Here is a 13,289-nt window from a genome sequence, read left to right on the forward strand (position 1 = left end):
TGGTTAGACTAGCAGGGATCTCAAAGTCCATCCTTGAGGGCCGCAATCCAGTTGGGTTTTCAGGATTTTTCCAATGAATATGCACTGAAAGCAGTGCATGCACTGGATTGCAGCCCTCAAGGAGGGACTTTGAGACCCCTGGACTAGAGGAAAGCACAGCTATTAGTATTACAGCCAAAGTTTTGTCTCTGTCTCCACCTGCTGGTCATGGTGCACTATTATCCATCAGTGAACTGGAGAGTCTAAAAGAAAGAAAATTAGCAGATGATAACCTAATTTCTCCTTTGGGTTCCTCTTTTCCACATGCATCACTTTGTACTTGCTCATATTAAACGTCATCTGCCATTTTGACTCCCAGTCGTCTAGTCGCACAAGGTCCTCTTGCAATTTTTCACAATCCTTTTGTGATTTAACAACTTGGAGCAACTTTGTGTCATCAACAAATTTAATTATCTCACTAGTTATTCCCATCTCTAGATCATTGATAAATATGTTAAAAAGCTGTGCACTATGCCCATCACCACCTTACATACTCGGGTCTATAACAGACTCTGAACCAAGCTGTCATTTTTAATTCACTTTGAATGTGCACATTTTCTATGTGCTATTTTATGCTCAATGTGTTTTTTATGCTTCAAACACTGTTGTATGCTTCATCTGTTGGGTTATACTTCATGCTTATACATGCATATACAGTATATGGCGTTGTCAATACCTTAATATGTAACATGCTCTACCTCATTAACAGCATCATGTTACATGGGTTGTCTTTAAAATACATCTAAGATCATGATATGCTTTATTTTTTTACTCCACGTTCTGAATATACACGTATGCATATACTGTAGTTTTGTTTTAAATTCAAAATTTATTGTCCACGCCTGTTCTTACCATATCAAAACTTGTTTGCTGTATATTTTATGTTGTCTTCTTATTGCCATTTTGCTGCCATTTTAAGTAGTATTTTAATTAGTTTTGACATCTTCCAAGTCTAAATTTTATGGTTTATATGCCTGTAATTGTTTATCTTATGTTTATTTTATGTTTTTAGTGTCCCTTGATGGACACTAAAAACATTTTTAAAAAATGTATATATAGGAAAATTAATTTTATTACCTTCCCTTATGTTCTTTCCATTTACGGTTTTTTTCGTTAACCTAGCTTAACACCAATTCTGTAATTTTACCCCTTTTTTCCTCCTGTATCCAAGTTTGTCAGTACGTTTGTTTGTCTCGCCCATTTTAAATAGTATGTTAATTTTATGACTTACTTTTATATTTTGGTTGTAACTCGCTTAGTAAATATGGATAAGCGATTTATCAAATACAAATAAACTTGAACTTGAAACTTGATCCATTCCCTTCCTACCTGTACGAGAATATTCCCGTGCATACCATCTCATCCCTCACCAGACTTACTATCCCTCACCAGCTTTACTATCGGGCTTATTCTCTGCAGAAATGGGACATATTACCTTGTCCCCATTACTGAAAAAAGCTGATCTTGACCCTTCCTCATCTTTTAACTACCGTCCCATAGCAAATGTCCCTCTCCTGACTAAAATGCTAGAGGCCATCATCTCCACCCAGCTCTCATCGTATCTAGAGAGATTCTCTATTCTCTTACCTTACCAATATGGCTTCAGACCCAACTTCAGCACTGAATCCCTACTGGTCTCATTAATTTCAAAGGTGCAACAATTACACTCTCGAAATAAGTTTGCTGTCCTATTACAATTCGATCTCTCTGCAGCTTTTGATGTTGTCCACCACAATATTCTAATTTATCAACTTTCCGAGATAGGCATCGACTCCACAGTCTTAGAGTGGCTCTCGAACTTCTTACGTTCCCGCTCCTACACTGTCAATAAAAATGGCACCACGTCCGCTCCTTGGAAACTGACTTTCTGAGTCCCGCAAGGATCACCCCTATCCCCTATTCTGTTCAACATCTACATGTCTTCCCTGAACCTCTTCCATCTATCTTCCCTTGAAACAATCTATACATATGCTGATGACATCCTTGTCCTTCTCAAGACAGACTCGAACCTTACCAACAAGTTTCAAGTTTATTTTTGACTTATTGAATCGCTTAATTTAATTTGCTAAGCGATTTACAGATAAAAAATAGATACATCAGATTAATTATAAAAGGATACATAAATTTGACATATTATCATACAAAATAATAAATAAAGTCATACAAACTAACAGATACATGGGGAAAGAAAGGGTAGAACTACAATCGTATATATAAAAGAAAACATAAATGGTAAAAACAACAGGTAGGGGAGATAACGGGAAATAAAAAGATAAAAAAGGAAAAATTTGATGATAATCCTTAATTAAGCTTATAAATTAAACGCATCTTTAAAAAGGAAACTCTTTAAGCTGCTTTTAAACTGTTTCAGATCATTTTCTACTCTAAGATACTGGGGCAAACTGTTCCATAATTGTGGGGCTATTACAGAAAAAATGTCGGGGCGACGAGTTCCAATGATTTTTAGTGATGGAACTGTGAAGAGTTTTTGATTGGTGGATCTTAAAGAGCGTGACGTATTATGTGGAATAAGTAATCTATTAATAAATTGGGGTTCATTTGTAGTCAATGTTTTAAAAACTAAAAGTAAGATTTTAAAAGTAATGCGATGGTCAATAAGAAGCCAATGTGACTCAATCAAGAGCGGTGTAACATGGTCAAATTTTTTGCGGTTGTGTATTAATTTGATAGCAGTATTTTGAACTATTTGAATATGTTTTTTCTCTTTTTGGGTGACATTTATTAATAAAGAGTTACAGTAATCAAGCTTTAAAATAATTAATGAATGAATCAATATGTTTAGTGATTTTGGCTCTAAAAATTTGGCAATTGAGCGGATCATACGCAATTTGAAAAACCATGTTCTGACAGTGTTAGTAATGTGTTCATGGAAAGATAACCTATCATCTATTGTAACACCTAATATTTTTAGGGATCTTACTGAATTTAATTGAACGTTGTCTAGGATAAACGGAGCATTTAAGTTTATATCTTTTTTCCAAGGGAAAAATAATGTTTTGGATTTTTGTATGTTTAGGGCTAACATGTTTGAGCTAAGCCATTGTTTAATTTCTCCTAGTTTTCTATTTATTTCAATTATTTCATTTTTATTATCTGGAGTCAGTGGATGAAGCAGTTGAACATCGTCGGCATAGGTGAAAGTAGTGAAGTCTATTGATTGACATAGACAGAGCAATGGAGAGAGAGAAAAATATTGAATAAAAGTGGTGACAATATTTATCCTTGAGGAATACCATAATTAGAGGTATAAGGTTTCGAAACTATGTCTTTAAAGATAACCGTAGATGAGCGATCGGAAAGGAAAGAATTAAACCAGTCGAGAACTTGACCACCGATTCCTATTGTTTTCAATTTATCTAAAAGTAATACATGATCAATAGTATCGAATGCTGCTGATAAGTCAAGAGAGAAAAGAATCACTGAATTGTGGTGATCTAAGTGGTAGAGTATGTTAGTGGTTAATCCAATCAATGAGTACTCAGTAGAGTAATTTTTCCTAAAACCTGTTTGATTTCTGAGAACATAACAGCTTGCATAACGAAACTCCAATCCTGGTCCCTCTCAGTTCAAATGAAACTGAACGAGTCCAAAACGAAACTACTCTGGCTCGATCCAAAATTAGAACAGCTGCCCACCCTCTTCGCACTGCCCTCTAGCGACACACTGCATTGACTCTTCTCTTTCCTTCAATGACCACCTCAACTTGGTAAAATCATGCATTTTTAGCCTCCATATGCTGAGGAAAGTGAGATCCTGCTTCATCCAACAACATTTTGCAGTCCTTGTTCAATCCATCATCCTCTCCAGACTAGACTATTGTAATTCCATCTACCTAAGTCTAACTAATAAAAGTCTTCAAAGACTTCAACTAATTCAGAACACTGCGGCCAAGTTGATCTTCGCAAAACGCAAATTTGATCATTTTTCCCCACTTTTGTCCAAACTCCACTGGCTCCCAATAATTTTTAGGGTTCATTTTAAATGCGCCTGCCTAGCTTTTAAGATCCTACACGGCACCCTCTCTCCCCTAATCCCACTATCTTGGAACTCCTCGAGTCCTGACACCACTAGGCCCACCCAAAAACTTAAACTATCCTTCCCCTCGCTAAAAGGTATCCTCTATGCGGGAAAATTGGGAAAATCTCTCTTCTTCAGAATCACAGGGCTTTGGAATAATCTTACTGCCCCAACACGGAATCAGGGCTCCTTCCAACTATTCCATAAGCACCTGAAAACTAGGCTTTTCACAAAAATGTAATGCTCTCCTTCCCCTGTACTCAACCTCCAAACCAATATGTTATTCCTTCCTATATTAAGCTCTTGTAAACCGTGCCGAGCTCTATAATTATGGAGAGGATGCGGTATATAAACTTAAGGTTTAGTTTAGTTTAGATACTGAAACTTGGATCCTTGTTGGGACTTTTTTCATAATAAAGGTTATATATTGGTTGATTAGGACATCTCTCTTGCCTTCTTTGTTTTCGTTTGTGTGTCTCTTAAAATAATCTAATGCATGTGAAAAATAAAGTCATCTGCAAATTGTATGTACATGATATTAAACCAGTTTTCTTCTCTAAAAATTATTTTGGACATAATCCTCTCAAATGTTTGTATTATGCTAGAAAGACACAGTTGTAGCTACCAACAAAATCTCCAGCAAGGTGATTGCAGTGTCCTTCTCTGAAGATAGCAGTTATTTTGTTACTGCTGGCAACAGGCATGTCAAGTTCTGGTACTTGGAGACATCCAACGAGCAGCAGGTAAAATATATGTTATTAATTTTACTTATTATGTATTTGCTAGAAATAGCTAGCTTTCTTATTTTATAATCCATCTCGCGTCTCTATTGTCCTAACCTTATATTGATGAGCCTAGTAGCTAACTATGAGAATTACCATCATGCTTATTCTTGGAGAATGCAAAGTTACTTACTTTGTAGCAGGGGTCATAGGCAGCAGAATGTTTTTTTGTTTGGGGAGGCCCGCAAGCTCCGCCCCAGACCCTACCCCCATAATAGTACTAATTGTAATACCATTTTTCCATTCAATTTTCATATATACACACAATATAATCTTATTAACAATAGATAATGGTTAACCACAAAATTGTATGATTTTATTTGTCTTACTGAATTATGTATGTAACGATATGTAAATCGTTTAGGTTTTTAACGGTATATAAATTTTTTAAATAAATAAACTACACAAAGCACAATATATGTTTCTCAACATTCATTCCTACCAGAACACCTGGCCTTGGTCACATATGCAGAACACAGATAACCACTATGCAAATACAGGACCACAAACTAAAAGTACTAATATCCGCCCAGAACTACAAGGTGGAGGCGGAATAGAAATCAGTAATGTAATGTAATGTAATATACAAACGAAACCCTAAGATTCAAGACTTTGCATGCAGTACAACCTCAGAGAAGTAGAAGCAAATGCATTTCTTCCTTAACAGTACAAAATATAGACAGCAGATGTAATTTCTTAAAACTGACACAATTCAATCACTAAATTGAAAATAAAATCATTTTCTCTACCTTTGTTATCTGGTGATTTTGATTTTCAAACCATTTTTCCCAATCTCTGACTGCATTTTTTTCAACTTGAGAATGCTGAACGAAGTGTTCAGGCACTGCATTTAAATAAAAAAATCCTACTTTTCCAAGCTTTCTTCTCAAAATCTACTTTTCAATGCCTTCCCTTCCCATCTATCCATGTGTATCATTTCTTCCCTCTTTCTTCTCCGTATACTCCCATCTATCCATAAGAAGCATTTCTTTTTATCTCTTCCGTGCCACAAACATTGCTGTGCACCATCTCTTTCCTCTGTCTCCCCTTTCCCTCCATCCCTATGCACCATCTCATCTCTCTCCCATGATCAGACATCTCTGTCTGGTCTGGCATCTTTCTCCTCTCCTTCCCATAGCCTGGAATCTCTCTCCTCTCCCATGGTCTGGTATATCTCTCTCTCCTCTTCCCTCTTCCCAAGGTCTAACATCTCTCTCTCCTCTCCTTCCCTTTCATTCTGTGGTCTGGCATCTTTCTCTCTCCTTCCCATTCAAGTGCTCTGACATATCTCCCTTCTTTGGGCCATCTCTCCTCCTGCCCAGTGTAACATTTCTCCCTTCCTCCTCTCCACCACTATCATGTCCAACAATTCTTCCTCTCTCTTCCTTTCCCCAAATACTGTACACCACCCACCTATGTCCAACAATTCTCCGTTCCTTTCCCTCCCCCCTACCTTGGCAGGATTTCTTTCTCTCCCTTTCCACTTCTCCATCTGTGCAGCATCTCTCTTTTTTCCTTTCCTAAACCCCCCTCCGCCTGTGCATTTGTTCTTTCCAACCCTCACCCAGTATGTGCCATATCTGTCTTCCCAACCCCCTGAGTATCTGTCCTTCCTGTCTTCCCAACTCCCTACCCCCTACACTCAGCCTCTCCCTATCAAGCTCTGCACCCAGCTCTCTGCCCTCCCTCCTTGTCAGGCTCTGCACCCAGCCCTCTTCCCTCCCTCCTTGTCAGGCTCTGCACCCAGCCCTCTTCCCTCCCTCCACGTCAGACTCTGCATCCAGCCTCCTTCCCTCCCCCCTCTTGTCAGGCTCTGCCCAGCACCCTTCCTGGCTCTACACCCAGAACCCTTCCCTCACTACCCCCTCTGTCAGGCACTGTACCCAGTCCCCTTCCCTCCCTCCACCAGACTCGGCACTCAGCCCCCCCCCCCTGCCCTACTTCGCTGCTAACCCGACTGGCTCTTGCGATTCGTGAGAATTTGTGGGAGCCAGTCAAAAAGCCAAACAGGAGCGCCAAAGCGCGCTTGTTGCCGCTGAGCGATAGGAGAAAATTCATCCTGCAGCTGCCACCACCCACCAGGTTAGCAGCAGGTAGGAGCATGGAAAGTTTGCTCTTGCCTGCTGCACCTCTGGACAACAGGGCTAAATTTTTGGAGAGGCCACCCCCATTCCGACACCTATGGCAAGGGTTCTCCGAGGACAGCAGGCCAAATATTGGAGTTATTTTCCACAAAGTTATGTTACAGGACTAAGGGACCTCGGGTGAGGTCGGGTGAGGAAGTACCTATGCATGCGTAGTACAGTGCTACTAGAAGTTTCTGAATATTAATTGCTAGTTAGCTCTGTGCTGTGCTCTGTCATTTGCAGGACCGTGGAGTCGGTACATAAAACTTTTGACTCCAAATCCTTTATAGTAACTCCACTCCAACTCAGACTGCTTTTTAAAGACTTGTGAGATGATTTTTACATATGTCTGTAAAGGTGCATCAGCTATTCAGAGTCAAGTTTTCATAAGATGGTCTCCAAAGCTGCTTCCTGGTAATTTTGTTTTCCTTGTTGTAGGTCACAGGGACGGTGCCCTTAACTGGACGATCAGGGATCCTTGGAGAACTTCACGATAACCTTTTCTGTGGTGTGGCATGTGGAAAAGGAAGAGTGTCTGGCAGCACTTTCTGTATCTCTTTATCTGGGATTCTCTGCCAGTTCAATAAGAAGCGGGTGTTGGAAAAATGGATTGACTTGAAGGTAAATGCTGGTGTGATGTTATGTTCTGCTTCTATTAACATGTCCAGCAGGAGATAATCTGAGGATGGCTGATTGCAGTGGTGTTGCTGTGTCCTTTATCTGCCACAGTTTGAGTTAATAAGAGAATATGATCAATAACGCACATTTAATAATAATAATAACTTTATTCTTATATACCGCCAACAATCTTGCGACTTCTAGGCGGTTTACAATGAAGAGAAACTGTACAGACAGCGAATTACAGAGTATAGCATTGAACATCTAGTGATAGTAACAGGAGAGTTACAGGGTCTGTGTATTACACGGTTTCACAATGAGTAGCATTATACAGTCGACGAAATTCAGAGCATAAGTAGGAGAAGAGAAAGGAGATTGCGCTTTGAGTTACAAAGGTGCAAGACTGCGAAGGTGAAAAAGATAACATAAGATGTTGATGAGAAGTAAGTTGTTAACTTGGTACATTTGAACGAAGGACGGGCACCAGTGGGAAAAACTGGTAACAATTAAAGATAGAAATTTTGGCAGAAGAGGGTAGACGGACTCCTTGGGATGGGAGGAGTTCAATGAAACAACAATTTTATTTTTAGTTACCTTTGTAAATAATGCAGCATTCTGGTGCAACGTGTCTAGCAGTCCTGACTATAGGTAATATCCCCCTACTCATGAATTGTGTTGCAGAAGGATGAAATTTACATTCTTCAACTCTGCCTCCTTCATCAGTAGCAGTAGTGCCCCTTCAGTTTTTCCTTTTGCAAGTAAGTTGAGAAGGTGGTGGTCTGATCTGCTGTGATCTTTTTTTTTCTTCTTATTTTGGGTTTTTTATCTAAATCTTTAGGTTTGTGGTGCTCAAGAGGTTCCCAGTGGCTCTGGGACAGCTCTGCCTGGGAAAGGATGTAGTCTCTTGGAAAGAAGTCTGCAGCTAGCAGGGAGACCCTCAGAGTACCCGTCTGGCCAGCCTGCAATAAGAGTTGTGGAGCTCTGGGTCCAGTCCTATGGAAGCTAGCTCGCAACCTGATTTATCAGGTGCTTGAGCGCAAGATGTTTGGCCCCTGTGTTGATTCAGTCAGGCTTTAGTGGGTGCTGGCTCCATTTTTCCTCCCCCCTTGTTGCTTGGATCCATGGGGGTTGAGGTCTCAGTCTGACTTTGGTCCAACTAGCAGCCCGAAGATTGCATCATGTGGATGATTTGGCTTATTGAGGCAGTCTTCTTCAGGTTGTAATTTTCCTGTGACAGCTGAATCAGGCTAGCACCAGCAGACAGGCTGTGAGTAAGGCTTTTGTAGGAGTGGGGGGAAGAATCTGAAATTGTATATTTGAGGCATTGTGGGGCTGTACCTCCAAAAAACCCATCCCAGAATTTATTGACCTTTGGTTTGGCTTTACCCAGTTTTTGGAGTGACTACTCTGCTACTGCAGCCAACTTAGATTTTCTGAGTTTTATTTTAAAAGCCTCCATCTGTCTCAAAACCCTTTGGTTTTGCTCAAAATCACTTGAAATGGACCCCTCAGGCTGTGATACCCCTATATCATGCCTAATTTACACTAGATGGTCAGCTGAGAAATGTCTGTGTGCTGCAGGGCACATGAGGGAGGGGTGGAGCCTTGGGCTTAGCCTCACCTGGTTCCTCCAGGGTTGGGGGATTGCATATTGCTCCTTTGTCCAGGAAAAATCTCAAGAGCCTCTGAATAGTGATTGGGAAAAGGGTGTGTTGATGACGTGGAGCACAAGAGGAGACTACGGGAATGGATGCATGGATTCATGCCTTAAATGTGGCTTGCGGATTCGCAGCCGTGTGTTACGTGCGCTGTGGCCCATGAGGTGCATGAACTGTGCGTGGATGCCACACTATCCTCCGGGGAAGTTCTAATTGCCTCAGATTCCACCGGAGATGCGTTTCCGGGATGCCAAATTTGGGCGAGGAGGTCGCTTCCGCGAAACGCAAGCGCAGTTCCGGGGATAAGTCTCATAAGTCTTCAAAACACTCCAAATTGGAGTCCCACAGATCAGCCCTGGCCGCCGGCAACTATTCTCCGCCGGAATTTGTGGATATGATGTATTAGGCTTTCATGTGAAAGCGGGCTATGACAGTCTCCCCCTCAGACTCTGGTGCGACAGTCTATACAGCCTTTGGATTCCAGCATGTCAGTCTGCTCCCTTGCTGGTCCGCCGAAAGCCAGAGGCAACTTCCTGCTTTTGCCTCACTGCCTGCGTCAATTTCAATGCCGTTGCTATTGCATGGCTCTTTTGCGGGCTCTGCTGAAGTGGCTAGCCTAATGGATCTCGGGGATTCCCGGAGCTCTGGGGTCCATGATCTGGGTGAGGATCGGGCGGTGCGCAGGCTATTTAAGCCCAGTCGCCTTCCTGATCTTATCTCTGAATTCCTGCGGATGTTGAAACTTGATTCTGACTCAGCAGTTCAGGCGGAGTGTTCCATAATGAGTTCTAAGCCCCCGCTTTCCGCTTCCTTACCGGATCACGCGGATTTGGCGGAAATGCTTTTGGAGGTTTGGGAGGCCCAGGAGGGTCCCCTGAAGTGCGCTAGGGCCATGGCGAAATTGTATCCCATGACTTTGGAATTTTCCAAGCGCATAGTCCTGCCAAGGGTGGATTTTGCGGTGGCTCAGGTCACTAAACGTACCTCCTTGCCCTCGGATGGAGGGGTGCTCCTGAAGGATGTCCAGGACTGTAGACTGGATTTTGTCATGAAGCGTCTTTTTGATTCTGCTGCAACAGGAGTGCGAGCAGCAGCTGCCACTTCCTTTGTGGCTTGGGCATGATATACTAAACTTCGTTAGGATCCTGAAAGGTTGTCCTTCAGGATCTTGATTTCCTGGTCTCTGGAGTGAATTATTTGGCTTATTCAGTTTCTGCTAGGAGAATGTTATGGATTCGCCAGTGGTCAGGTGATTCTTCATCCAAGGCTACTCAGAGCAAGTTGCCATTCAAAGGTTCGCTCATATTTGGTCAGGGTTTGGATGACCTTATGGGGACAGACCTAGCAGGCATAGGCTGAATACCACAAGAGGCAGTAGCAGCACTAGGCCAGGGGAGGACCTGATGGTAAATTGTCTATTTAATCGACAACTTTATTGGAGCTTATTACTGAGACTCTGAGAATTACTACTACTATTTATCATTTCTAAAGCGCTGAAAGGCATATGCAGCGCTGTACATAAGAACTGCCACTGCTGAGTCAGACTAGTGGTCCATCATGCCCAGCAGTCCGCTCACGTGGCGGCCCTCAGGTCTAAGACCAGCACCCTAACTGAGATTAGCCCTACCAGCGCACGTTCTTGTTCAACAGAAACTTGTCTAAATTTGTCTTGAATCCTTGGAGGGTGTTTTCCCCTATCACAGCCTCTGGAAGGGCGTTTCAGCTCTCTACCACTCTCTGAGTGAAGATCCCCTTTCAACTTTCAACTTGTTCTCCCTACCTTGGAGAGGGTGAACAACCTGTCCTTATCTACTAAGTATCTCCTTCAGTACCTTGAATGTTTCGATCATGTCTCCTCTCAATCTCCTCTGTTCGAGAGAGAAGAGGCCCAGTTTCTCTAATCTTTCGCTATACGGCAGCTCCTCCAGCCCCTTAACCATCTTAGTCGCTCTTCTCTGGACCCTCTCGAGTAGTACCGTGTCCTTCTTCAGGTATGGCGACCAGTGCTGGACGCAATACTCCAGGTGAGGGTGTACCATGGCCCGGTAAAACGCATGATAACCTTCTCTGATCTGTTCATGATCCCTTTCTTTATTATTCCTAGCGTTCTGTTTGCCCTTTTTGCTGCCGCTGCACATTGTATGGACAGCTTCATCGACTTGTCGATCAGAACTCCCAAGTCCCTTTCCTGGGAGGTCTCTCCAAGTACCGCCCCGGACATCCTATATTCGTGCATGAGATTTTTGTTACCGACATGCATCACTTTACACTTTTCCACGTTGAACCTCATCTGCCATGTCGATGCCCATTCCTCGAGCTTGATTATGTCACGTTGCAGATCTTCGCAATCCCCCTGCGTCTTTACTACTCTGAATAACTTTGTATCATCCGCAAATTTAATCACCTCGCTCGTCGTACCTATGTCCAGATCATTTATAAAGATGTTAAAGAGCACGGGTCCAAGCACCGAGCCCTGCAGCACCCCACTGGTGATGCTCTTCCAGTCCGAGTATTGTCCATTTACCCCCACTCTCTGTTTCCTATGCTCCAGCCAGTTGTTAATTCACGTGAGTATTTCACCCTCAATTCCATGGCTTGCAATTTTCCGAAGTAGTCGTTCATGCGTAACCTTGTCGAATGCCTTCTGAAAATCCAGATATACAATGTCGACTGGATCGCCCTTGTCTATCTGTCTGTTTACTCCCTCAAAGAAGTGCAGCAAGTTCGTCAAACACGATCTGCCTTTGCTAAAACCGTGCTGACTGGTCCTCATCAGCCCGTTTCCGTCAAGGTGAACAATGATGCTGTCCTTTATCAGTGACTCTACCATCTTTCCCGGTACAGAGGTCAGACTCATCGGTCTGTAGTTCCCTGGATCTCCACTCGAACCTTTCTTGAAGATAGGTGTAACATTCGCTACCTTCCAGTCTTCCGGAATCTTTCCCGATTTGATTGACAGATTGGCTATTAGTTGAAGCAGTTCAGCTATGGTCCCTTTCAGTTCCTTGATGACCCTCGGATGGATGCCATCCGGTCCCGGGGATTTATCGCTCTTAAGCCTATCAATCTGCCTACATACCTCCTCTAGATTGACCGTCAATCCTGTCAGCTTTCCGTCTTCGTTTCCAGCATATAGCCTGATGGGTTCCGGTATGCTGTGTACATCTTCTTCGGTAAATACAGATGCAAAAAATGTGTTCGGTTTGTCAGCGATTGCTTTGTCCTCCTTTAGTGCTCCCTTTATTCCATGGTCATCCAACGGTCCCACCACTTCCTATGTTCTTATGTACAAAATATTTCTTAAAAGTACAATACAAACTTTTACTTATAATACAATTCATTACTGATAAAACTCACATTAGGAAATGAATCTATCAAACAACGTTGTCTTAATTACTTTCCGAAAAGTACAGTAAGACGATATGGCTTGACAGATACATTTGCCCAACCAAGACTGCTGTTTACCTGCTTGAAACGCAAAGGTCTTAGCCAAAAAAGTCTTGTATCTATAACCATTAATTTTTGGATAAGCAAATAAGTATAAGCTTCTAGTTTTCCTCTTCGGACTATACAACACAAAGTGTGAAAGGAGATAGGTTGGAGATAGTCCCATGATCAGCTTAAAACAGATACAAGAAAACTTGAATAAGACTTGTGCCTCTTCCAGCAGCCAATGCAACAAACGATAATGAGAAGTAATATGATCATTCATCTTCAAGCCAAAAATCAATCAGACAGCCGTGTTCTGAATTATCCTCAATTTTCTTAATAGTTTCTTGGAGGCTCCTAAGTAAATAATATTGCAGTAATCCAAAATAGATAGAACTAAAGCCTGCACCAATAATCTAAAAAATAATGGGTCAAAATATTTTTTTATGGTCTTTAACTTCCATAGTGCAAAAAAGCATTTTTTACCACTAGATTAGTATGTTCCATCAGTGCTATATCCTTTTCTAAATCCTGACTGATGTTCATTGAGGATATTAAATTTGTCTAAATAACTCACTAATTCTAGATTGACTAATCCT

General features: G+C 41.8%; 1 protein-coding gene across 7 annotated transcripts in view; it reads left to right on the top strand.

The window, feature by feature from the left end:
* The window catches only part of LOC117365282 (WD repeat-containing protein 62-like), a 442,332-nt gene that overhangs the window by 52,827 nt on the left and 376,216 nt on the right, over window positions 1-13,289 (top strand). For all 7 annotated transcript variants that reach the window (XM_033955506.1, XM_033955511.1, XM_033955512.1 and 4 more), the window contains 2 exons: window positions 4,683-4,820; window positions 7,424-7,606. In XM_033955506.1, coding sequence (XP_033811397.1) covers window positions 4,683-4,820; window positions 7,424-7,606 — 321 coding nt within the window. The remainder of the gene's footprint in view (window positions 1-4,682; window positions 4,821-7,423; window positions 7,607-13,289) is intronic.

Source organism: Geotrypetes seraphini, chromosome 8 (assembly GCF_902459505.1).
Source record: "Geotrypetes seraphini chromosome 8, aGeoSer1.1, whole genome shotgun sequence".
Lineage (NCBI taxonomy): Eukaryota > Metazoa > Chordata > Amphibia > Gymnophiona > Dermophiidae > Geotrypetes > Geotrypetes seraphini.